This window comes from Rhinolophus sinicus, chromosome 15 (genome assembly GCF_057876585.1).
Source record: "Rhinolophus sinicus isolate RSI-liver-muscle chromosome 15, RSI-T2T, whole genome shotgun sequence".
Lineage (NCBI taxonomy): Eukaryota > Metazoa > Chordata > Mammalia > Chiroptera > Rhinolophidae > Rhinolophus > Rhinolophus sinicus.
The window spans coordinates 46,437,125-46,461,622 of NC_142515.1; the positions used below are offsets into that span (position 1 = coordinate 46,437,125).

General features: G+C 35.0%; 1 protein-coding gene across 7 annotated transcripts in view; it reads right to left on the bottom strand.

Annotated features, from left to right (window-relative positions):
- Nucleotides 1-434: 434 nt before the first annotated feature.
- HERC4 (HECT and RLD domain containing E3 ubiquitin protein ligase 4) overlaps nucleotides 435-24,498 on the bottom strand; it is a 116,763-nt gene continuing 92,699 nt past the window's right edge. For 5 of the 7 annotated variants that reach the window (XM_019731764.3, XM_019731759.3, XM_019731763.3 and 2 more), the window contains 6 exons: nucleotides 14,168-14,334; nucleotides 13,460-13,526; nucleotides 11,042-11,124; nucleotides 7,271-7,454; nucleotides 3,213-3,315; nucleotides 435-1,683 (listed from right to left, as the gene is read on the bottom strand). In XM_019731764.3, the coding sequence (XP_019587323.1) occupies nucleotides 1,475-1,683; nucleotides 3,213-3,315; nucleotides 7,271-7,454; nucleotides 11,042-11,124; nucleotides 13,460-13,526; nucleotides 14,168-14,334 (813 nt within the window). In that variant the 3' untranslated portion in view covers nucleotides 435-1,474. The remainder of the gene's footprint in view (nucleotides 1,684-3,212; nucleotides 3,316-7,270; nucleotides 7,455-11,041; nucleotides 11,125-13,459; nucleotides 13,527-14,167; nucleotides 14,335-24,498) is intronic. The other 2 variants (XM_074339506.2, XM_074339507.2) reach the window with 1 other exon arrangement.

The following is a 24,498-nucleotide window of genomic DNA, read 5'->3' on the forward strand; positions in this document are numbered from 1 at the left end:
CAGGTTAAACTACTGAAAAGTACAGGTCCACAATCTTCTCCAAAATCTTTGGGCTCATTTGCATTTTGGAATTATAAATGTTAAAGAATTTTTTAAAGCACATATATTATGTAGCACCCCATTAGGAGTCTGAGGCATCACCTAGATCAAACACAATAAATAATCAAACACATTAACATCGCCACAGTAAAATATACTCTCGTTTAGTCTCATTTAATATCATAAACAGCCTTACCAATTCAGATCAGGTTTTTCTGCAAAATGAGATAAGCAAATTTTTTCAAAGTTCTTTTGGATTTGGAATTACAGCTAGGACACTTGAGGACCTCTGTAAAACAGACACATTTATGGGAACGGGAACAATCCAAAATTTAAGAGACCTTCCTTGAGACATTATGCTTTTTGAAGAATTTTGAATTTTATATGAGAACCACTGAAAGTTTAAATATTAAACCAATAAATCTTTATTATTTAAACAGTTTTCACGGCATTTTATAAATTTAAAAAATAAATATTTGCATTATAGCAGAAAGTCACATGTATTGCATCAACTCACAATTTAATGACAGGAGATAAGTAAGCATCAGCACCATAAAACTGCTAAGATTTCTTAAAAATTGAAGGAAATAGTTCTAAAGCACTGAAAATTCTGTCTAAATATCAACCTGCAGCATCAATAGTTTAAAAAGCTACAACCCAGTGATTGGTTCTCATAGTAGCCAATGTTTCTATTTCTGACAACTGTAGGACAAAGTTCTCCCATTACTAAATATTAAGCTTTCTGATAACCCCCCATTTATCAGTAGCATCTCCAGCTTTACAAAAGGAAAGAACTACAAGTTATTTAGATAACTCCTATCTGTAATTTAGGTTTGCACAAGGACATTCTAGGGGAAAAAAAAAAAAGACTGTGTTTTCACCATGATAAGTTTTGCTTTTATAGATTCTCAGAATAAGACTTAAATCATAATTTTTAACCCTTAAAAGATAGCTCAGTTCAATTACAACCATAGAAACTGTACTGGTATCAGAACATTACTATTTTATTACAAAACTTAACATTATTTACAAAATGAAAAAATAATCGAATGACTATTGCAGGCCAAAGTTAAAGGTTTTTCACCCAGTGATTGAAGAAAAATCAAGCAACATTTCCATGCACTCACACACTAGATCATTTGTGAAATATGCAAACTCTTAAAATTCATGTTAGTAAAACTTCAACGTATTCACAATGCTTGCATGTTTATTGGAAGATAGCCAAAAAAATCTATGGTTCTGTACAACAAGTTTAATATTAACACAGTTTGTTCATTTTCCTTTAATTTTTGGCTTTCATGAACACTCATAGCATTGAACACTTTGCAATTATAATAGTTCCTCTTGTCACCTTGCTGAATTCATCACCACAAGAAAAACCCAAACAACCAGTCTTTATGCTTTTGCAGTAAAGTGAATAGTTACAACTCCAAAGTTATATTAAACTGAAGCCTTCATTGTGATCAATAGCTTGGATCAGTTTAGAACGCAGAGTTTCTTTATCTGTGTATTTTGGAAGATCCAGAAGATTAAAACAGGTATGGGAAACCGGGAGATACTCCTCACCACCTCCTGTTGACTGGATGACTAGTTTTAGACTCTTCATACCAAGAATAGGAATGCGATCACTACCTGTCAAAAATACTGCCAAGAAAAAAAAAATATCTATCAGCCAACCACTTTTATCACAACAACATAGAGAATCAAGTTATTTAGTAAAGTCACAATAGTAAAGCTTTACATTAACATTTACTCTAATGTGGACATCAATCTCCAAAATTTGTGGAAACATGATTTTTGAGACATACAGTAATTATGTCTGTATGTAAAGACATCCACACAATTCTTTTTTAAAGTGTAATCTTAATATTAACACACAGGAGATGCTCAGTAAATGTTTGATGAATGACCACTGTCCCTAACAAAAATATTTTGGGATGCTTCTTTTGGGAATAAGCTGTTTAGAACTACTTCATAAATCAAATGCAAAGTGCAGTTTTGATTATGATTTGTTTTTCTATTTGTTTTGTTTCTGTCATTTTTAAACAAAAATTTGTAATGGAAGCCAAAACTCAAATCACTTAAGAATGACTTACCGGAGAAAGACAAATACTCTATGATCTCACTTATATGTGGAATCTAAAGAACTGAATAAATGAGCAAAGTAATCAGAAATAGTCTCAGAGATATAGAGGAAAAACTGATGGTTGCTAGATGGGAGGGGAGTGGGGATGAGGAAGAAGAGGAGGGGATTAGAAAGCACAAATTGGTAACTACGATATTGCCACGAGATATGAAAGACAGTTTGGGGAATACAATTAATAATGTTAAGATTTCGTAGGGTGTCAGATGGGCACATGTGACCACTTCATGGGCAGTGTAGATGCCTAACCATTGCACAGTGCACCTGAAGCTGAATAATATTGCATATCAACTATAATTTAATATATACATAGTCATGGGATGTGGAGTACAGCATAAGGAACAGAGTCAATGGAATTGTAATAGATACATACGATGTCAGAGGGGCAATAGATTGGGAGTGGGGGTTATCACTTTATGAGGGGTGAAATGTCTAACTGTTACACTGTTTTGTACAACTGAAACTAATAATAAAACAATGACATCATCCTTATGATAGGCAAATCAAAGAGATTCACAAAAATATTCTTGGCAATAGCAGAAGTATCAAAGGCAATGTCACTGATTTAGATATATAAATTCTGACTTCATTTAAAAATAAGTAAAATTAGAACATAGATTTTAACAGACGAAACACAGAGATTAGGTCATAAAAAAGAGAATTATGTCCTGGAAAAGAAAAGTTCTATTTTCTATAGAAATTCCCAAAGTTTTGGCACAGAAGCAAAGACTAAAAAAACAAAAACAGACTCAAAACAAAAAAGATCTTTTTAGAAATTCTACAAGGAATTACAACCCTGGTTTATTGTAATTGGAGGCAAACTGAATTTAGCTTTCAAAATAAGAAAACACATGTAATAAAGAATGAAGATTTAAAAAACCATTCTAATTGAAAATTAAAAACAGAACCTTGAAATAATACAGTAAGAAAATAACATTATTCACCAAAAGTAAATCAATCTCCTATGAGAATAAGTTTAATAATTAAGAGTCCGTTCTTATAAAACATAGAACTAGTTAGCAATACTTACACAGAAATTGTTTTTTCTTTTCCAACGGCAGTTCATGAAACACTTCCCAAAAAATTTTTATCGTAGAATGTTCTGCCCAATACTCCCCTTTGTATTCTGTATTCTAAAAACAACGTAATTTATTTTATTAGTATTAAGGGACATTAGTTTTGTCTTGAATAAAAAATTGGCTTCATTTCCTTAGCACACAAACATTATCCAGCAAAAGTTCCTGTAATTCAGTTGATTACCCATTATTTTCTGGGCATTTTGTAATTTGGAACTATTAATTCCAGGAGTAAGAGAAGAAAATATGTATGAATCAGCAGAAATGTTCTGCTGATTGCAATATCTCCTAAAGTAAATATCAAAAGGATAAATTAGAATTACTAAAATACTCATGGGTTATTAAAGTTCAGCATGGAATTATCTGTGATATTATAAAATTTTCCTTTCATGAACAGAAGTCAAATTAATAATTATTTTCCATTCTATCTTCCCTTTAAAAAAATGGCAATAAGAGCAACACTAATAATTTTCTGTGATAGTCAGTATACAAGATGGCCCCCAATTATTTCTGCCACCTGCTATTCTTGCCCTTGTGTAGTCCCCTCCCACAGTGAAAAGGCCTGACCTTTGTAACATTAGGATATTGTGGATATGAGAAATACATGATTTCTGAGGCTAGATCATAAAAGACTCTGTGGCTTCAGCCTCTTTTTGATCACTCTCTCTGGGGGAAAGCCAGCTGCCATTTCACGAGGACACTCAAACAGCCCTATGGAAAGGTCCTCATGGTAAGATACTGAGGCCTTTGGCTAACAGCCATGTGGGTGAGCCATCTTGGAAGGAAAATTATCCTTAATCAAGGCTTCAGAGGGCTAAAGCACAGTCAGTATCTTGACTACAACCCTGTGAGAGACCCCTGAACTAAAACCACCCAGCTAAGCCATTCCTGAATTCCTGACCCACAAAAACTGTGAGACAATAAATGCTCACTGTTATTTTTTAGACACTAAGTTTTGGGGTGATTTACAGCCAACTTCCCCTTTAAAAAAATATTAGCAGTAAGAAAAGGGAGAATAGGGAGGAGAGAGAGAATTAATATACTGTTAAGTATTTTTTGTTTTTTTGTTTTTTAATTCAGCCTCAGTTCTTTAACTTTCAGTTCTTAGACAGCAAGTACCTTCCAGCATCAGAGCCTTTGGAAACACTGTTCCCTCAGCCTAGACCACTTAGACACACCTACCTTCTTTCTTTGTTCATCAGGCTAATTTCTATTCATTTTTTAGGGCTCAGATTAAATATCGTCTAATTCATGCACTGATTCACTCAACAAATACATGAGTTTTAATCAACATCTGGGACACCAGGGAAACTGCAGTGAATCAAGTTCTTACTTACCTTGTGGAGATTAATTTGTGTAGCCTAGGTTAGGTTCCTTATATACCATTCACTAAACTCTCTTCCTTTGTATTCATTACACTTCAGTGATGAATGTTTAGCGTCCTTATTATAAGGGCAAAGACCATGTCTCAATTGTCTCTTACTACTTCTGTCTCCCTAATCTCTTGCATAGTATTAGGCATCCAGCAGGGATTTAATAAATATTTGCTAATGGGCTTCCTGAATTTCGGGCTCTCTTTGTAGCCATTATTATTTCCATGACTGAGACAGTCTTACAGTCTGTGACCATGTTAATGGGAAATAAAAGGAGAACGGCTAAAGTTTTTTTTTTTTTCTTATACCTCATGATGGTTCTGGGGAAATGTGTACACAGTCCTGGTGATGGAAGAGTATTTATTATTTACAAATTATAATGAATCAGATGTAAAATGGAAGAAACCAAAGTATACTAAAACATTACTAAATTATTAGTTCTTACTGAATGAATACTTCTATCAATTATATCTTCAGGCAAAGTTATAAATACTGAGTGCTAGGTTCTGGGAATACAGCAGTGAACAAAGACAAAATACCCTTCACGGTGCTTACATTGTAGTGAGGGGTAAGGGGCAACAAACAGTAAAGACAATTAAGTAAAACTTAGGTAAGTTATCCAATAAAGGTCTCTACGATGTTATAAAGACATAAAGGAAGTGAGAGCAAGAACCATTTGGAATTATCAAGGTGAAGAGAATTCCAGGCACACAGAACAGCAAACAGAAAGGCCCCATAACTGGCATGTTTCTGGAGGGTTGTAGGCTCAGTAAAGAGGCCAATAAGGCTAAAGCAGAGTAGGTGAAAGAAGAATGACAGAAGATGAGGCAAGAAGGACATATTATGTAGGATCTAAAGTTTGATGAGAGGTCATTAAATTATTTTCATTTTAGGGTGACTGGAGGTGAGGTCAATTTCCACTGGGATCTCCTTACAGTATAGCTTTCTTCTCTTCAGCAAATCAATCTACCCCTTTCCCCCCCCCCCCCCCCCAAAGTAAACTTCCATCTCTTTCCTGGAGGATTTAAGCCTGGGTGCCAGCTTTCTGCATGTCATCCTCAGTTCTACCTGGTCCCCCAGATACTAAAGCCTCTTTCTAGAGTAGTCTTTTCTTAGGTAGGAGAGGGGACATGAAGGGTGTAACAATTCCTTAAATTAGCTTTAAAGTAATTCTATTGCTTTTAACCTAACCCAGCATCCCTGCCATTACAGTAACACAATATACCAATTACCAAGACTTGCAGATAGATTCTAGGGTGTGAAATGGGTTGCCTCTTGATAACCCTGTCCCTCTGGAGTCTTAGATTTCAATTTTCTTTGCTCTAAGCCACTCATAAATTTATCCACCATTTTTTCCCACTTCCAAACTATTTGTTTTTCTTGTTCACTGTATTTTTATATTTTTGTGCTCTGTGTATTCCAATTTTCATTCTTTTATTGTCTTTCTAGTGAGATTTTGAGATGGAGCAGAGATAAACGTGTTTATTCCACTACATTTAACCTTAAGTCCTAAATTATGTTTTTAATTTAAAAATTTTATTCCTTAAGTTATTACACAGTAAAATTGACCTTTTGTGGTGTGTGTATAGTTCTACGAGGTTTAAACATATGCATAGATTCATGTAAACACCACCACCACACAATCAGAATATGACCAGTTCCATCACCCTGAAGAACTCTCTTCTGCTACCCCACAGTTACATACTCCCTCCATCCCTACCTAGCCTCTGTTCACCTTAGTTCTGTCTTTTCAAGAATGTCATATAAATAGAATCATATGATATGTAATCCTTTGAGACTGGCTTCTTTCACTCAGCATAAAAATGCTGAGCGTCAATCCCAGCTGTCGCATGTGCATTCTGTTTTTATTGCCCAGTAGTGTTCTAATGCACGGATGTACCACAGTTGGTTTATCCATTCACTCACTGAAGGACATCTGGGTTATTTCAAGTTTTTGACTTGTTTGCAGATTTTCAAAAACATGTTAATGAAAATTGTGGTAAAATACACATAACATGAAGTTTACCATTTTAACCCTTTTTAAATGTTCAGTTTGATGGCACTAAGTACATTCACGCTGTTGTGCAACCATCATCACCCATCTCTAGGACTCTTTTCATCTTGCAAACTCTGTACCCATTAAACAATAACTCCTCATTCCACCCTTCTTCATAGATTTTTGTGTGAACCTAACTACCTATGAGTGGAACTGCTAGGTCAGGTAGCAAGTTGTATATTTATAAGAAAATGCCAAACTGTTTCCAAAGTGGCTATACCATCTGTATTCCCACCAGCAATACATGAGTGTTCCCAATGCTCTGTATCTTTGCTGACTTACTATTTTTTTTATGTTAGCTAATTAATAGTTTCAGCCATTCAGTTTTAGATGGGGCCTCTATCCAGCCTCCGTCATAGATGACATTTTTCTATATGAACATCAATATCACAACAAAAATGCTACCTAATTCATATATAATTAAAATCCATTCATTGTGGAGTAGGAAGGGTACAGTGTTTTCCTATTAAAATGACAGAAATAGTGTAAAATGGAAAATAACTAAGAGGACAAGATTTCCATCAACAAGCCATGTTTTCCTTTTGCCTTTCCATTTAAATATCAGAGATACGTTTTCCCCTACCTTTTCCAGTTCCTTCCAATCATAGTTTGTATTTCCAATAACCATTGCTTGTAGTTCATTAGGCTGGAAGAGCTGAAGGACTTTTCCTCCACAGACCTTATGAAAGCCCGCATGAAAAGCATCAAATAAGGAAGCCATCGATTTATTGAATATGTAATCCACATAAGCATCAACAAACTCCTGCCTAGAAATGAAAAATCACACATGCACAGAATATAAAAATCATTTTTATGGAGAATACATATTGTAGTCTTACAAAAACTTTGAGTGCTCCTGTACTTTTTGCTGCTTATTTACAAAACTAATTAAGTATGACTAGGGTTCAAGTCTTTATGGAGAAATTTATTATTCTTTCTGTACAAAAAGCTGGTTTATCTGTGAGGCATGTATACTTATTTATCATTCAGAGCCATTCTTAGGCTATTCCTAAGTGAAACATGTCATTTCCTAATAGGAAGAATGATGATGCAAATGGCTATCAAAATAATTTTAAAACAGTCATGAATTCACAGTTTGTATGCACCATTACACATGTATCCCTAAAACAGAGTGATCTGTTAAAAGTATTAGGTGATGAGGGGCCAGCTGGTTAGCTCAGTTGGTTAGAGTGCAGTGCTCTTAACAACAAGGTTGCTGGTTTGATCCCCACATAGGCCACTGTGAGCTGCACCCTCCATAACTAGATTGAAACAACTACTTGACTTGGAGCTGATGGATCCTGGAAAAACACACTGAAATAAATTTAAAAAGTATTAGGTGATGAAAAAAATAAGAGTTTGGGATTCATCAGACTATTTGACAGACTACAATCTGTTTTTCCTTGGGTGTCAAGATATCTGGAACAAACCTTATTTTAAAAACTAAATACCCAAAAGGGGTAGTAGTATTAAGATATCTTTTTTAGGATAATCATTCAAGATTACAAATGCAGTTCCTTATCAGATGTATGTGTATACATAGATGTACACACAAAGACACACCACAAACATTTCTGATGTGTTTTTTTTGCGTATTATGATACAAAAGGAAACTGTAAAGAAGAAAAGGAAGCCCCTTTTACCAGTAATTAGAAATACAATTTTATTCAATTTGTTCTGTTAGCCACAAACACTTTATGCAGCTATCTTATCAAATAAATAATGAGAATGAGTACTATAGGATTTCAGTATTTTATACTCCTGTCTTCCAAATTAAAAAGGATAACTCTGTAAGTGGAAATACTGATAAATTTTGCCATTTACAGATAATCTTAGCAAATTATAAAATAATTTCAAACTGAATTTACAAAAAAAAAAGGTTAAAGAACGCCACCATAAAATACAAAATTGGGTGGGCATTTGCTATTAGGTTCTGATAATTTTGTAATGCATAACTTTATAATTTATCTAGTTAAAGTCAAATTCACCCATACTAGTTAAGTCCCTTAAAGACCCTTAAGCATAAAAGGCTAAATTGTGTTTTTTTCCTAAATTGTTTTATGTGCTAACATTTTTGTCTGCAACACTTTCATTATGTAATTAGGATTGATAGTACAAGGATCAAAATTATTTCTAAATTAAATCATCTATGTGAAATGATATTTTTAGAAACTTAAAGTAGAAACTTTAAAAGCAGAAAACTCTAAATCAGTTTTTCAAAACCAGTATTTTTAAAAAAAGGATAGCTAGAAAGACCTAAATTTTTTTCATATTATTTTAAAAACAACTCATTTTTATCAAATTAAGATATATGCACATAAAAATGTCAAACAGTAATAATCCTAACAGCCAACATTTACTGAACACACACACATGTGCCAGGTACTGTTCTAAGCATCTTAAAATTATTGCCTCATTTAATCCTCAAAATAATCCCATGCAGTAGATACAATTTATCACCCTATTTTACAGAAGAGGACTGAGGCATGGAGACATCGACTAATTCACCTAAAGTTACACAACTTCTAAATAGCAGAATCGGGATTATAATCATTTGGATCAAGTACCTGGAAACAGCCATTAAACTAGTTTGTCTGAAGAATTACAACACAATAGAAGAGAACAAAGCATTTCTCTGTCCTACACCTTCTACCAGATATTCCGTATTCAAAGGCAACCATTTGTTAATTTTTTTTGCTATTCCTTCTGATATTTACCTTCAAACTAGAACATTGTTATTCCTCTATTGTTATTCCTTGATTTTCAAATTTAAGTATTATCTAATGAACTGAGTATCTATTGTGAAAGGTGAGGATTTACCTTTTTTATTTATTTGCCCAACTCTCATCATTTTGCCTCCCTGAATGCTCCCATTAAAACAATTTTTGATTCAATATTCATTTAACAATGAATGTCAGAAATGTCAATCTCCTCTAGATTCATTCAAATATAGCAGGTAGCATCAGCTGCACTTTTCTCCTAGAGACAATCATCCCGAAGCCCTCCATCCTCTTGCTCTACCCCAGATTGGTTGCTCCTTCTACACAGCACTGTTCCTGCAAAGGAACCTCTTTGCTTCTGTCTTGTACTGGATCCTACTGTTTTGGATCCTGTGTCTTCCTTCCTTGGTTTAATTTCTTAATTTGGTAGAACACTTCCTGAGAAAAATACATTGGAAGTAAATTCTCTGAGACTGCATGTATGAAAATGTTTTATACATTCACACACTTGATAGTTTCTATATAGAATTCTAAGTTACAAATAAATTTCTCCCAGAATTTTGATCTAGCTTCAGTGCCATTCGTTAGAAGTCTGATGTTATTCTGATTCTGAATTCTTTGTATATCATCTGTTTTTGTTTTGTTTTTTTCCTGGAAGGTTTTAGGGTATCTTTTATTCCTGGATTTTGAAATTTCATATATTTTGCCTTGGTATGTATCTTTTTTTCACTTCCATACTTTCTTAAAAGGCACTTCATTCAGTCTGGGGAGATTTTTGGTACCATTTCTTTGACAAATTCCATTCATTCCATTTCTTTTAATTTTTAATAGTATCCATATGGATGATACCTTTATCATTTTGAGGATATTGATTTCAGTTTCTTCATGCTGCATTGTTTCTGTTTCCTTGGCATTCTTTTAGACTGTTTTGGTCTTTCCTTAAATGTCTACTGATCTTTGGCTGTCCATTCACAGTTAAAAGTTAGGCAGTTCCCCCAGAAAAGAATCCCCCAATACACAGTGTAAAGGAGGAAGGAGCTATATATATCTCAAATTCCCTATTTTCAGTTTAGCCCCTTGTCCCTGGCTGTGCTTAACTGTCCTCAAAATCCACAGTACTTTTAGTTCAGTATCTCCAGAAAGTAAATTTCCAATCTTCTGCCAGGCAGGAGAGGGGAAGTTACCAGGCTATTGATATGATAAGGGAAATAGGTTTCTAACTGCTTCTTAAAACAGCCAATCTTTGTTTCCCACACTCCCCCAAACCCCATATGCTTTCTAACATATTTTTTATTCCCAATGTCTGAGCCTTTGTTCTACCTAATAAACTGGCTGCCTTCTAGGATCCTCTCAGTTCATTTTGTGTTGCCACTGTTTTTTAGCTTCCAAAAATGTGTCTGCTGTTTTCTCTCCTCTTGCTTCTCTTTGTTCTTGTTGTTTATGATCTTTTTAACCCTTTATTAATGTCTTGAAGGGATTTCTGGAGCAAAAGGCAGATTACATTACTTCCTCACTAACCATTAAAAAAGTTTTATCTGAGTGAAAACTTATGGTTGTGACATGTTCCTAAATACAGAAAAAAAAATGCCTACTGAATCTTATTTCTACCACTGATGCTGCTATAATTCACTTACCGATTTTGTTTGTTTACAGCTGTATCTGCACCATTTAGAATGAGTTCTTTCACTTCTGTTGCACCAAAGTTTTCAACTGTGATCTATTAATTTAAATTTTTAAAAAAAGTCAATGTCAGGCTCAAAACTCATTATATTATTTTAATAACCTATTATTATATTCTACCTTTCTCTCATTAAGTATAAGAACTAATAAATATGAGACAAAATCCTACCACCATAAGCTAATTTGAATTCTGCATAAAGCCACAACTAGAAATTTTCATCTTCTCCAGTAGCTTGAAATTCCACCTTGATTAACTAATTACAAAGTACCAAGTGCTTGGTTAGTTAAGTACAGCAAACGGAGTATTTATTGTGCATAAAATTTTAGTACGGTCACTGCAAGAGTAAAATATCAGACAGGATGTTTTCCTTGACAAATAATAGAATGTAAGTGTCAGAATGCACTCAGCTTAAAACAGCGATTCATTCGTCCTACACAAAAGCCATTAATCCTGTATTCCTTGTGTCTCTTTTGTATTATTGATCACAGGCTGTTTTTCCAGTTATGTCATCAAGTTGGTTTATAAACGCAGTCAGTTGTTTTAAAACTTTTTATTTCCTTTACTAGTTTACTAATTTTCCTATAAATATTACCATTGCCACCCTTGCATCTCTTCTATTTCCTCCTTTTGGAATATTATCCTCTTCTATTAAAACGTTTTGTTAGTACCTGCTATCTATAAAACACTATATAGGGGGAGTGAGATGATAAAATAAAAGATGAATAAATCCGTGATCTGGAGTTTACTATGTAGCAAAGGAGTAGAAATGTTATATTTAAACAACATGAAAAAACTTAGTATGAATGGAAAGTTAAGAAAGAATGACAGATTACAAATGTTTTTGAGGCCCATTCTAAAGTTATTATGCTACATGGAATAAAGAGCCACTGAAAATCTCTGGGAAAGAAATGGTAGTGGGAAGAAATGTCTAAATTACCATAGTTCTTTAATATACCAAGCATTCACAAACTTTGGGATTGATAAATTACAAAGTAAACTGCTTGGAACCCAATGTTTCAATCAACTAAGATGATCAATAAAGGTTCACAGATAACTGATAACAGTTATAAGTGAATTAATTGAAAGAGGGAACCAAAATTTCAGTAAATAGAAAAAATCCAAGGATTTTTTTTCATGAGAAAAATTATTAAAATAATTTTATTTCATCTTAAAACTACCAAATTTTCTTATAACTACACTATGTGCCAATTCTTAAAATGATCAAAGAATAAACTGTTCTGAGGGGGCACATAATTATTTTGGCAAATTATGCGATAGAAAAACATTGTATCTTGTCAGCTTTGACCACAAGATCATAAAAAGAACTGTATGAGAGGAAAACAAACAAATATACAAATACAGTTTTTAAAAAGAGAACTGAAGGTTTTACCTTTTCCCAAGAGTCTAATTTATAATATTCAAATTGTTCCCTTCTGAAGTGCCTTATCATAACATAACCTTTACTGATTTTCTCTTCTTTCATTGTCAGCTAGTCTACTTTAGCCAGATCCTCATTCGACAGTGGCTTTGCGTGTTAACTAGATGAGTCAGTCAACATCCCTTTCACTGAATTAACCAAATTCTGCATCTTTTACAAGATTTGCAATTTCATTTTCCAAATAATATTCCAATGTATTTGCATTCATATTATGGTATGTCATCCAACATTAAGCAAGACAAAATGGGCAAGGATGAATATTAGTGTGAAGCAGAAAGGGATGTCTGAGAGGGATTTAATCTTTTAAATGAGTGGTAAGTTCATTAGTGAATATTACCATGTTATAATAATCTTTGCTTCTCTAAACATTTTTGTAATTGCAGACTCAAAAATGAACTTAAATAAGGAGGACCCGGGTGGGAGATGAGGGTAAGGGGGATCAAATATATGGTGATGGAAGGAGAACTGACTCTGGGTGGTGAACACACAATGGGATTTATAGATGATGTAATACAGAATTGTACACCTGAAATCTACATAATTTTACTAATAATTGTCACCCCAATAAATTAAAATAAATAAATAAATAAATAGATAAAAAATAAGGAGGACCCCTGTATTTGTAAAGATCTGCAGCACGTAGGCTTTGAAGTCACAGAGCTAAGTACAAATACTATGTTTGACAGGTAATGATTGTTTTCCGTTTTCTTCATCTGTAAAATAAGGGTAATAATACCAATCTCACAGGACTGTTATGAGGATTAAATGAAATAATGCATGTACTAGGACTAGCATATAGGTAATGCTCAATAAATGTTAGCTAAAGGGTTCTTTACTAATTCTATTCATCCAAAGAAAAGAAAACCATAAAGCACAGCTGTTAAATAAAAGGGATGATGAATAATCAGGCTGCCCTATGTGTTCCCATCCTACCGTAAAATTCAGACAAAACGTTTCCTCAATGTCATCTTCTGGATAATCCAGCAACTGCTGCATACTTCTGCAAAACAATATACAGGTTCCTGTGAGGTAAACATTACTGGGTATTTTGACTATTTTGCTTATTAATAAGTATGTATTTTTTTATCACTCTTGATTAAAATCCTTTTATTAATTTGTACTTTTATATTTGTTTCAGAATGGTAGATGTACAATGGCAATCTTATAAACAATACTGAAGGAAAAAGAAATCACTCTAAGGCTTTTACCTCTTCCTCTGAATACAAAGGCCATGTATCCACCCATTTTTCAACATTTGTCCTTATTTATATACAATTTTTATTCCATTTTATGTAATAAATACAAAGAAATTTTACATATTCCAGGTAGGAACAAAGGTGGTCAGAAGTAAAAGTCCAAGAAAATCACTTAACTACTTACAGGAAACAAGTTCCTAAATTTATTACCTGATACTGGCAAAGTATTATTAAAAAACTAAAAAATTTAGCAAATGGTTTTATACACAGAATTCTTTCAGTAGAAAATTTTGGATCGGAGTAACACAATGGGTTCTCCTTTATTAGAACAATTTTTATTTTGGAAATTCAACAACAACAACAAAACACAATCATCCCTAAAAGGAAAGTTTTCTATGCATTCCCAATTTCCTAAATCCCACCCTTGCCACTTTTTACAACTAACCTCCCAACGTCAGGCATTAGTTCTTTCAAATCATCCAAGGAAGGCTTCTTTTTCAGCAGTTTCTTATATAAAGCCAAAGGAAAATGGAGGTCCACAATAGTAAAATTATAAATTGCTAATCCACAGATAACACCAATCAAGTGGAACAAATCACTGTCTTCAAATGTCTAAAAATGTAAGGAAGAAAAGTAAAGAATTATTCTCTAAGTCTAAACATTAATTATTTTCTGATTACAAAAACACATACTTGTAGTAGAAAGTTTTGCAGATACAGAAAAAAGTTAACAAACAACAAGGAAAAAGTTCATTCTCATTCCTATCCCCCTGGGATAATACTGCTTTTGGAATTTTTTTGTGCTCTGGCTGAGATCATACTACACATAACTTCACAACTGTCCTTTTCCCTAGAAACATAAACATTTTCCCATCATTAAGCATTAAATTAATAAATGAAATGATTACTAGAACTTTTTTTGATTTAAAAAATTATACATATTCTAAATATAGAAAATAAAAGGCACAAAAAAATCACTAAGAAACTATTTTAAATATTTTTATGTATTTTCATCTACTGTAAGTTCAGAAATACTAAAACGTTTTCTCGTTTTTCTAATTATAACTTAAGTATTTTCTTATGTCATCAAATATTCTTCCAGAACATGGTTTTAATGGCTGCATATTGCACCATATAAAAGCACTATGATTTGCTAAATTAGCTATTTTACTATAGTTGGACATTTAGATTACTAAAACACTGAAAACAAAGCTTCTTCCACACCCAAGCCCCATCTTTAGAGAAGTACTAATAAAATATACGTTCACAGAAAATTCTGTGAGCTTAGTAAGTTAAAAGAAAAAAAGATTTTTTATTAGATTTGGGTCTCCAGACGTTGTTCATTCATTATCTAACCTCAGTGCTTTCAAAGTAAAAATAGCATTTATCTCGCATGGTTGTCGTGAGGATTAAATGAAGTAATGTATGCAAAATGCTTTTATCGCAGTTCCTAACGTGCACAGTAAAGGCTCAACAAATGTTAGTTATTTTAACTAGCTATGGCAGTAATAGTCAAAATAAGATGGGCATCTTTTCTTGCATATATTTTGGTCCATATTTGGAATATTTCCTTAAGAGAATTCTGCTTTGTAAGGAAGAATTACAAAATCAAAGGATAGTTAAGCATACTGCCAAACTGTTTTCCCCCACACCTATTCCAGTTTATACTGCCACTTGTAATCCAGGAAAATACCTGTCTTTCCACATTTTTGTGTGTGTGTACAAACCATAAACACATTTCTGTCTGAGTTAAAAATGACAACTTGTTTTAATATATACTTTTGACTATTAGTGATACTGAAAATTAGGGATTTCTGCGTGCTTGTTAAATGCCTCTTCAGGCACTCGGCCTATTTATCTTTTGGGGCTAGTGTTTTCTTATATATTTGTATTTGAATTCTTCATAATAGGAATATTACCCTGTGTCACACTTGTTACATATATCCTAGTCTGGTACACACTTTTTAAAATTTGGTTTTATTATGCATAAATTTCATATTTTTCAGTGGTCAAATTAATCTTTTTTTATTGTGCTTAAGTTCAGAAAGTCCTTCTTTAATAGGGTAGACTGCACAATGTGTTACTTTCTCCCTCCTGAAATCCCTCTACAAAGGAATAAAAGTGATATAAACCCACGAGAAAAAAATAGGGGAGGGTTTTAATAGCACTAAACAGATGTTAATATTTCAAAATATGAAAAATAAATGGCTGGTAACTGATTTGGTAAGCACAAAAAACTAAAACAGCAGCTTGTAGAAAGAAAGCCAATGAAAAGAAGCTAGTTTGGACTGCAGGCATACAAACTGGAAGTACCAGTAAATACCTGTAAAGCCCAGCTAGCTCAGTTGGTAAAGCATACAACTCTGAAAGTCAGAGGTACTAGAGTGGGGTTGAAAACAGAACATTTGGTGAAAACTCCTTTGCCTTTCTGGACAGGATGAACCAAAGAGGCTCTGGAATCTGAGAGAGCTGAGGGTCAGGGTGCTGCTTTAAAAACAAAGGGATCAGGGGGCCGGCCCCGGTGGCTCAGGTGGTTAGAGCTCCATGCTCCTAACTCCAAAGGCTGCCGGTTCGATTCCCACATGGGCCAGTGGGCTCTCAACCACAAGGCTGCCAGTTCAATTCCTCGAGTCCCGCAGAGATGGTGGGCTCTGCATCTTGCAACTAAGATTGAACACGGAACCTTGAACTGAGCTGCCTCCCAGATGGCTCAGTTGGTTGGAGCACGGGCTCTCAACCACAAGGTTGCCAGTTCAATTCCTCGACTCCTGAAAGGGATGGTGAGCAGCGCCTTCTGCAACTAAAATTCAACACGGCACCTAGAGCTGAGCAGCCACTGAGCTCCCGGATGGCTGTTGGTTGGAGCGCATCCTCTCAAACACAAGGTTGCCAGTTCGATTCCTCGCCTCCCGCAAGGGATGGTGGGCTGCGCCCCCTGCAACTAGAAACTGCAACTGGACCTGAAGCTGAGCTGCGCCCTCCACAACTAGGATTGAAAGGACAACAACTTGACTTGGAAAAAGGCCTGGAAGTACACACTGTTCCCCAACAAAGTCTTGCTTCCCTTCCCCAATAAAATCTTTAAAAAAAACCAATAACAACAAAGGGATCAAACGAAAGTCTATATAGTGAACAATGAGAATCCTAGCTTCTCTTTACAGTGTTTGGAACACTAATAAAACACTGACAGCCAGGGCTACAACCCTTCTTTAAAACTCAAAGGGTAAAACACCTATGTATACTGACTTCTAGGTTCTTCCTTGAACTCCACCTACTCTATGAATGAGCCTATAAATCATAAATGTGTGTGCCCATACACATAAAGTATCTGGGTAGCTTCTGAGCATCACACTTTTAAATGTAAATGAACAGACAAGGATCACAAGAAAAAGACAAAAGAAATAGGAGGTATTGTGGGAAAACAAATAAGAAACTATGTCAAACAAAGATAAAGTGTCCAGTATTCAACAAAAATTTATTAGGCATACAAACAAAATAATAAAATACGGCCCATTCACAAGAAAAAAAGAAATTAATATAAACTGTCCTTGAAAAAGCCCAGACAATGGACTTACTAGATGAAGACTTTAAATCAACTGTCTTAAATATGCTCAAAGAGCTAAAGAAACTAAGGAATAATAACGAAAGATAATAGGATAACAATACCTCATCAAATAGAGAATATTAATAAAGAAAGAAAAATTTTGAAAAGGAACCAAATAGAAATTCAGCAAACAGAAATTCTGGAGCTGTAAAGTACAATAACTGAAATGAAAAATTCACTAGAGGGGTACAAAAGGAGATCTGAACAGGCAGAAAAAAAGAATCAGCAAACTTGAAGATAAGTAAACTGAGATTATCCACTTTGAGGAAAAACAGCAGGAAAAAAGAATAAGGAAATATGAACAGAGCAGAGCCCGAGAGACCTGTGGGACACCATCAAGTGTACCATCAGAAGAATACTAGTCCCAAAAGGACAGGAGAGAAAGAGGCAGAAAAAATATTTGAAGAAATGGTTGAAAACTCCCCAAATTTGATAAAAGACAAATCTAACACCCAAGAAGCTCAACAAATTTCAAGCATGACAAACTTGAAATCCATGTCTACGCACGTTACAATCCGTGTTGAAAGCCAGTTATAAACAGAGCATTGAAAGCAGCCAAAGAGAAAAAAGCAACTCACCACATAGCAGGTGAGATTCATCTTTTCAATGTTAATCTTCTCAATGAGATTAACAACTAATTTCTAATCAGAATCCACTCATTCCAAAAGGCAGTGAGATGACATATTTAAAAAGATGAAAAAAAACAAACAAAAAAAAAACTGGCCCTGAAACAAGACTTTCCCTAGAAGAAATGCTAACCTCCTTCAGGTTGAATGGAAAGAATGCTACACAGTAACTCAAAGCCATAGGAAGAAATAAAAAACTCTGGTAAAGATAGCTACAAAGGTAAATGTAAAAGTTAATATAATACTATTTTATTTTTTATTTGTTACTCCTCTTTTTTCCCTATGTGGTTTAAAAGACAAATGAATAAAATGACTATAAATCTATATTAATGGGCACACAATGTATAAAAAGCTGTAAGTTGTGAAGATAAAATAATGGGGGAAAGACAGAGCTAGCTGTTCCAAGAGCAATTTCTGTATACTACTGAAGTTAAGTTGGTATTAATTCAAACTAGACTGTTATATATAAACTTAAGATGTTAATTGTAATCCTCAGAGCAACTATTAAGAAAACAGTAGAAATATATACAGAAAGGAAATGAGAAGGGAATCAAAACAATATACGAGAAAAAAAAATCAATTAAACACCTGAAAAGGCAGTAAACAGAGGAACTGAAGAATAAATAAAATACCTATGACATATAGGAAAAAAATAGCAAAATGGCAGAAGTGCTTCCTCATCAGCAATGACTTTAAATGTAAATTAATGAAATCCTGCAATCAATAGGCAGAAACTTGCAGAATGGATTTACAAAAGAAAACAAACCATGATTCAACTATATGCTGGCTACAAGCCTCAACTCAGATCCAAAGACACAACTAGATTGTTAAGTAAGTTTGGGAAAAGATATCCCCTGTAAATAATAACAAAAAGAGAGCTGAGTGACTATACTAATTATCAGACAAAAAAAAAAAAAAAAAAAAGACTAAGATATTCGTCTCAAGTGCACACGGAACATTTTCCAGGATAGACCATGTTAGTTCACAATAATTCTCAATAAATTTGTAAAAACTAAGTAGCGATCAAAATGGCAGCGTGAGGTGAGCCTCTGTAAATCTCCCCAGGAATTTACAACTAATAGAACTATAACTACACAAAGGACGCCCTGCACAGCAGACAGGCAAGACGAAGAAGCCCACTACTGAATTCACCTAAAGGTGGGCGAATCAGGCGAGCGGGGGAGGGGGGAAGGGAGACGTGCAGAGACGAAGCCACAGGGGCGCAGGATGCAGACCTAGCTCAGTGCTCCGAGCTCACTGCATCCCAGAAATACCACAGCTGCGGAAGAGGAAAGAACTCGGACTGCTAGGGTTCCACTTATGGCCCACAGGGGTGAGGGGACAGCATATAACGCGGCTAAACCCAACGCTCACGGCAGAGACCTTGGAGAAAACATTGAGGAAAGGCTGAAAACGGTGGTTTAAGCCCTCACTGCCAAGTAGAGAACGGAAGACTTAGGCACTGAGACTAGCCGCCCCCTCCCTACCCTCCCAGAGCTTGCCCCGCCCCCACCTGCCCGGTGCTAGAAACAGAACAGTAGCAGTGTCAGATCAAAAGAACAGAATATTTACTGTTCTGAGAACTGTGGACCACAGACACAGATTCGCAGTCGAACTAGTTCCGGCAAATGGGAGGGAGCTGTGGAAACAAGATCGGCTGTGGTGGTGGTCACCGCCATTGCTCTGGGCCACCTCTTACAAATCACCCCGCCCATGGCCCCACCTGTCTGGGGGGATCACTGAAGAAGTAAACAGAACTGCTGAAACATACGGGCTCTCAATCTGGTGCAGGAAGAGCTTTGGAACTTCAAAAGCTCTCCGCATACCGACACTGACACTGCGCCCTGTGTCCCAGGCGAACTATTAACAGCAGAGAAGACCATCTCTCAGGGAATCCCACCATTGTGTGAGAAGCTGCAATAGTGCAGAGAAAACATAGCACTACCATGTGAGAGAGAAAAAAAGGCTGCAGTCGGAGAGAAAATAAAACATTCTACCAACAAGTACTGGAAAACAAAAGAAAGACCTCTTCCTTTCAACCTGTTGCACAAGCCACTCCAGTAGATGTCTAGGAAGAGAAATAATACATCAATAGTTGTCATGAATAACCAAGGCAACAAGACAGCTCAGAAAGAAAGTGAAAAGTCTCCAGAAAAGGAACTTAAAGATAGGGAAACATGTGACTTAAATGACAGAGAATTCAAGATTGCAGTTCTGAAAAAACTCAACAAGATTCAAGAAAACACAGAAAGACAGTTTAATGAACTCAGAAACACAATCAAAGAACAACATGAGCATTTTACGAAAGAGATTGAAATTTTCAAAAAGAACCAAATAGAATTTCTGGAGATTAAGAACTCAACAGAAGAAATAAAGAATGAAATAGCCAGTTTAGATAGTAGAGTTGACCAGATGGAGGAAAGAATCAGTGACATCGAAGATAGAAACCTGGAAATGACACAGATAGAAGAAGAAAGAGACTTGAGACTTAAAAGAAATGAAAGAACTAGACAAGAACTTTCTGACTCCATCAGAAAGAGCAATATAAGAATAATGGGCAAAGCAGAAGAAGAAGAAAGAGAAAGGAACAGAGAGTATAATCAAACAAATAGTCGATGAGAACTTCCTAAACCTGTGGAAAGAACTGGATACTCGAATCCAAGAAGCAAATACAACACCTAATTACCTCAATCCCAACAGGCCTCCAAGGCACATTGTATTGAAGCTGTCTAAAATCAAGGACAAAGAAAAGAATCCTCAAGGCAGCCTGGGAAGAGAAGACGGTAACCTACAAAGGAAAGCCCATTAGATTATCATCAGATTTTTCAGCAGAAACTCTATAAGCCAGGAGGGAGTGGAACCAAATATTCAAATTATTGAAAGAGAAAAATTATGAGCCAAGAATAATATATCCAGCACAGACATCCTTTAGATATGAAGGAGGAATAAAGAGCTTTCCAGACATACAGAAGCTGAGGGAATTTTCTAATACATGACCTGCACTACAAGAAATACTAAAAAGGAGGCAATTCAACCACCACCAACAATTTGTGGCAATCAAAACATAAAAAGGGGGACAGCAAAGGCCTGAACAGGAATATGGGAATGGAAAAAGTAAGCATGCTGAAGAAAATGGAATACCCTAAATATCAAACTTTCTTTTACATAAACTTAAAAGTAAACACTCAAAAAAAATCCAGAACTGAAATATATACTGTAATAAAAGAACAGAGGGAAACATCATAGAATACCACCACATAGAAATAATAGACAACAACAAAAAGGCAAAGAAACAATGGAGACACAGCCTTACCAGAAAACTAAAGACAGAACGACAGGAAAACCTCACATATCAATAATCACCCTAAATGTAAATGGACTGAACTCACCAATAAAAAGGCACAGAGTAGCAGATTGGATCAAAAAACTAAACCCAAACATATGCTGTCTCCAAGAGACACATCTCAGCTACAAGGACAAGCATAGACTCAAAGTGAAAGAGTGGAAACTGACACTCCAAGCAAATGGTACCCAGAGAAAATCAGGTGTATCCATACTGATATCAGATGGAACAGACTTCAGGGTGAAAAAGATAACAAGAGACAAAGATGGGTATTTCATAATGGTAAAGAGGAATATACAACAAGAAGACATAACAGTCATCAATATTTATGCACCCAAACAGGGAGCACCGAAATACACCAAGCAACTACTAACAGAACTAAAGGGAGAAATTGACCAAAACACAATTATACTAGGGGACTTAAATACATCATTGACTGCTATGGATAGATAATCCAAACAGAAAATAAATAATGAAATAGCAGCCCTAAATGACACATTAGATGAAATGGACGTAATTGACATATATAGAGCACTTCATCCTAAAACATCAGACTATACATTCTTTTCTAGTGTACATGGAACATTCTCAAGGATAGACCATATACTGGGACATAAAATCAGCCTCAGCAAATTTAAGAAGATTGAAATTATACCAAGCATATTCTCTGATTGCAAGGCTTTGAAATTGGATATCAACTACAAAAAGAAAGCAGGAAAACACACAAATACATGGAGATTAAACAACATACTTTTAAAGAACGACTGGGTCAAAGAAGAAATTAGAGGAGAGATCAAAAGATACATAGAAACAAATGACAGTGAAAATACATCCTACCAAAATTTTTGGGATGCAGCGAAAGCAGTTTTAAGAGGGAAATTTATATCATTACAGGTCTATCTCAAGAAATAAGAACAATCCCAAATAAATAACCTCATGTTACCCATTAAAGAACTAGAAAAACAAGAACAAGTGAAACCCAAGGTCATGAGAAGAAAGGAAATAACAAAAATCAGAGCAGAACTAAATCAAATAGAGAACAAAAAGACAATAGAAAAAATTAATGTGACAAAGAGCTGGAACCCTTGGCAGGACTCACTAAGATAAAAAGAGAGAAGACATTAATTAACAAAATCAGAAATGAAAAGGGAAGTTATCACGGACACCACAGAAATACAAAGGATCGTCCAAGAATACTATGAAGGACTATATTCAATAACCTAGAAGAAATGGACAAGTTCTTAGAAACATATAGCCTGCCAAGGCAGAACCATGAAGAACTGGAAAATCTAAACAGACCGATCACCAGTAACGAAATTGAATCGGTCATCCAAAACCTTCCCAAAAGCAAAAGTCCAGGGGCAGATGGCTTCACCAGTGAATTCTACCAAACCTTCAAAGAGGATCTACTACCAATCCTGCTCAAACTCTTACAAAAAATTGAAGAGGAGACAGTACTCCGTAACTCATTTTATGAGGCCAACATTACCCTAATACCAAAACCTGGTAAGGAAAACACAAAAAAAGAAAACTATAGACCAATATCTCTGATGAATACAGATGCAAATATCCTAAACAAAATTCTAGCAAATTGAATACAACAATGCATTAAAAAGATTATTCATCATGACTAAGTGGGGTTCATCCCTTGGACAGAAGGATGGTTCAACATCCTCAAATTCATCAATGTGATACATCACATAAACAAAAAAAAGGACAAAAATCATATGATTATATGAACTGATGCCGAAAAAGCATTTGACAAGATACAACATCCATTTATGATTAAAACACTTAATAAAATAGGTATAGAAGGAAAATACCTTATCATAATAAAGGCCATATATGACAAGCCCTCAGCTAATCTCATAATCAATGGTGAAAAACTGAAGCCCTTTGCTCTACGTTCAGGAACACGACAGGGCTGTCCCCTACCACCTCTGCTTTTCAAAATAGTGTTGGAAGTCCTCGCCAGAGCAATCAGACAAGAGAAAGAAATAAAAGGCATGCAAATTGGGAATGAAGAAGTTAAATTGTCACTCTTTGCAGATGACATGATGCTATATATAGAAAACCCTAAAGACTCCACCAAAAAGCTATTAGAAACAATCATCGAATACAGTAAAGTTGCAGGCTACAAAATCAACATACAAAAGTCCACTGCATTCCTATATACTAACAATGAAATCTCAGAAAAAGAAATACAAAAAACAATTCCTTTTGCAATTGCAGCAAAAAGAATAAAATACCTAGGAATAAACTTAACCAAGGATGTGAAAGACCTATATGCTGAAAACTATAAGACATTTTTAAAAGAAATTGAAGAAGACACAAAGAAATGGAAAGACATTCCATGCTCATGGATTGGGAGAATCAACATAGTTAAAATGGCCATATTAACCAAAGCAATATACAGATTTAATGCAATCCACATGAAATTCCCAATGGCATTTTTTAAAGAAACAGAACAAAAAATCATCAGATTTGTTTGGAACCACAAAAGACCCCAAATAGCCAAAGCAATCTTAAGGGAAAAGAGCAATACTGGAGGTATCGCACTCCCTGACTTTAGTTTGTACTAAAGGGCTACAATAATCAAAACAGCATGGTATTGGCAGAAAAACAGACACATAGATCAATGGAATAAAATTGCGAGCCCAGAAATAAAACCACATAAATATGGACAGATAATTTTTGACAAAGAAGCAAAAAATATACAGTGGAGAAAAGACAGCCTCTTCAATAAATGGTGCTGCGAGAATTGGAAAGCCATGTGCAAAAGAATGAAACTGGACTGCTATCTGTCACCATGTACCAAAATTAATTCAAAATGGATCAAAGACTTAAGCATAAGACCTGACACAATAAACTGCATAGAAGAAAACATAGGTACTAAACTTATGGACCTTGGGTTCAAAGAGCATTTTATGAATTTGACTCCAAAGGCAAGGGAAGTAAAAGGTAAAATAAACAAATGGGACTATATGAAACTTAAAAGCTCCTGCACAGCAAAAGAAACTATTGACAAAATAAAGAGGCAACCAACTGAATGGGAGAAGATTTTTGCAAACAGTGCCTCCGATAAGGGGCTAATATCCAAAATATACAAGGAACTCATGAAACTCAACAACAAAAAAACAAACAACCCAATTGAAAAACGGGCGGACGACCTGAAGAGACATTTCTTCAAAGAGGACATACAAA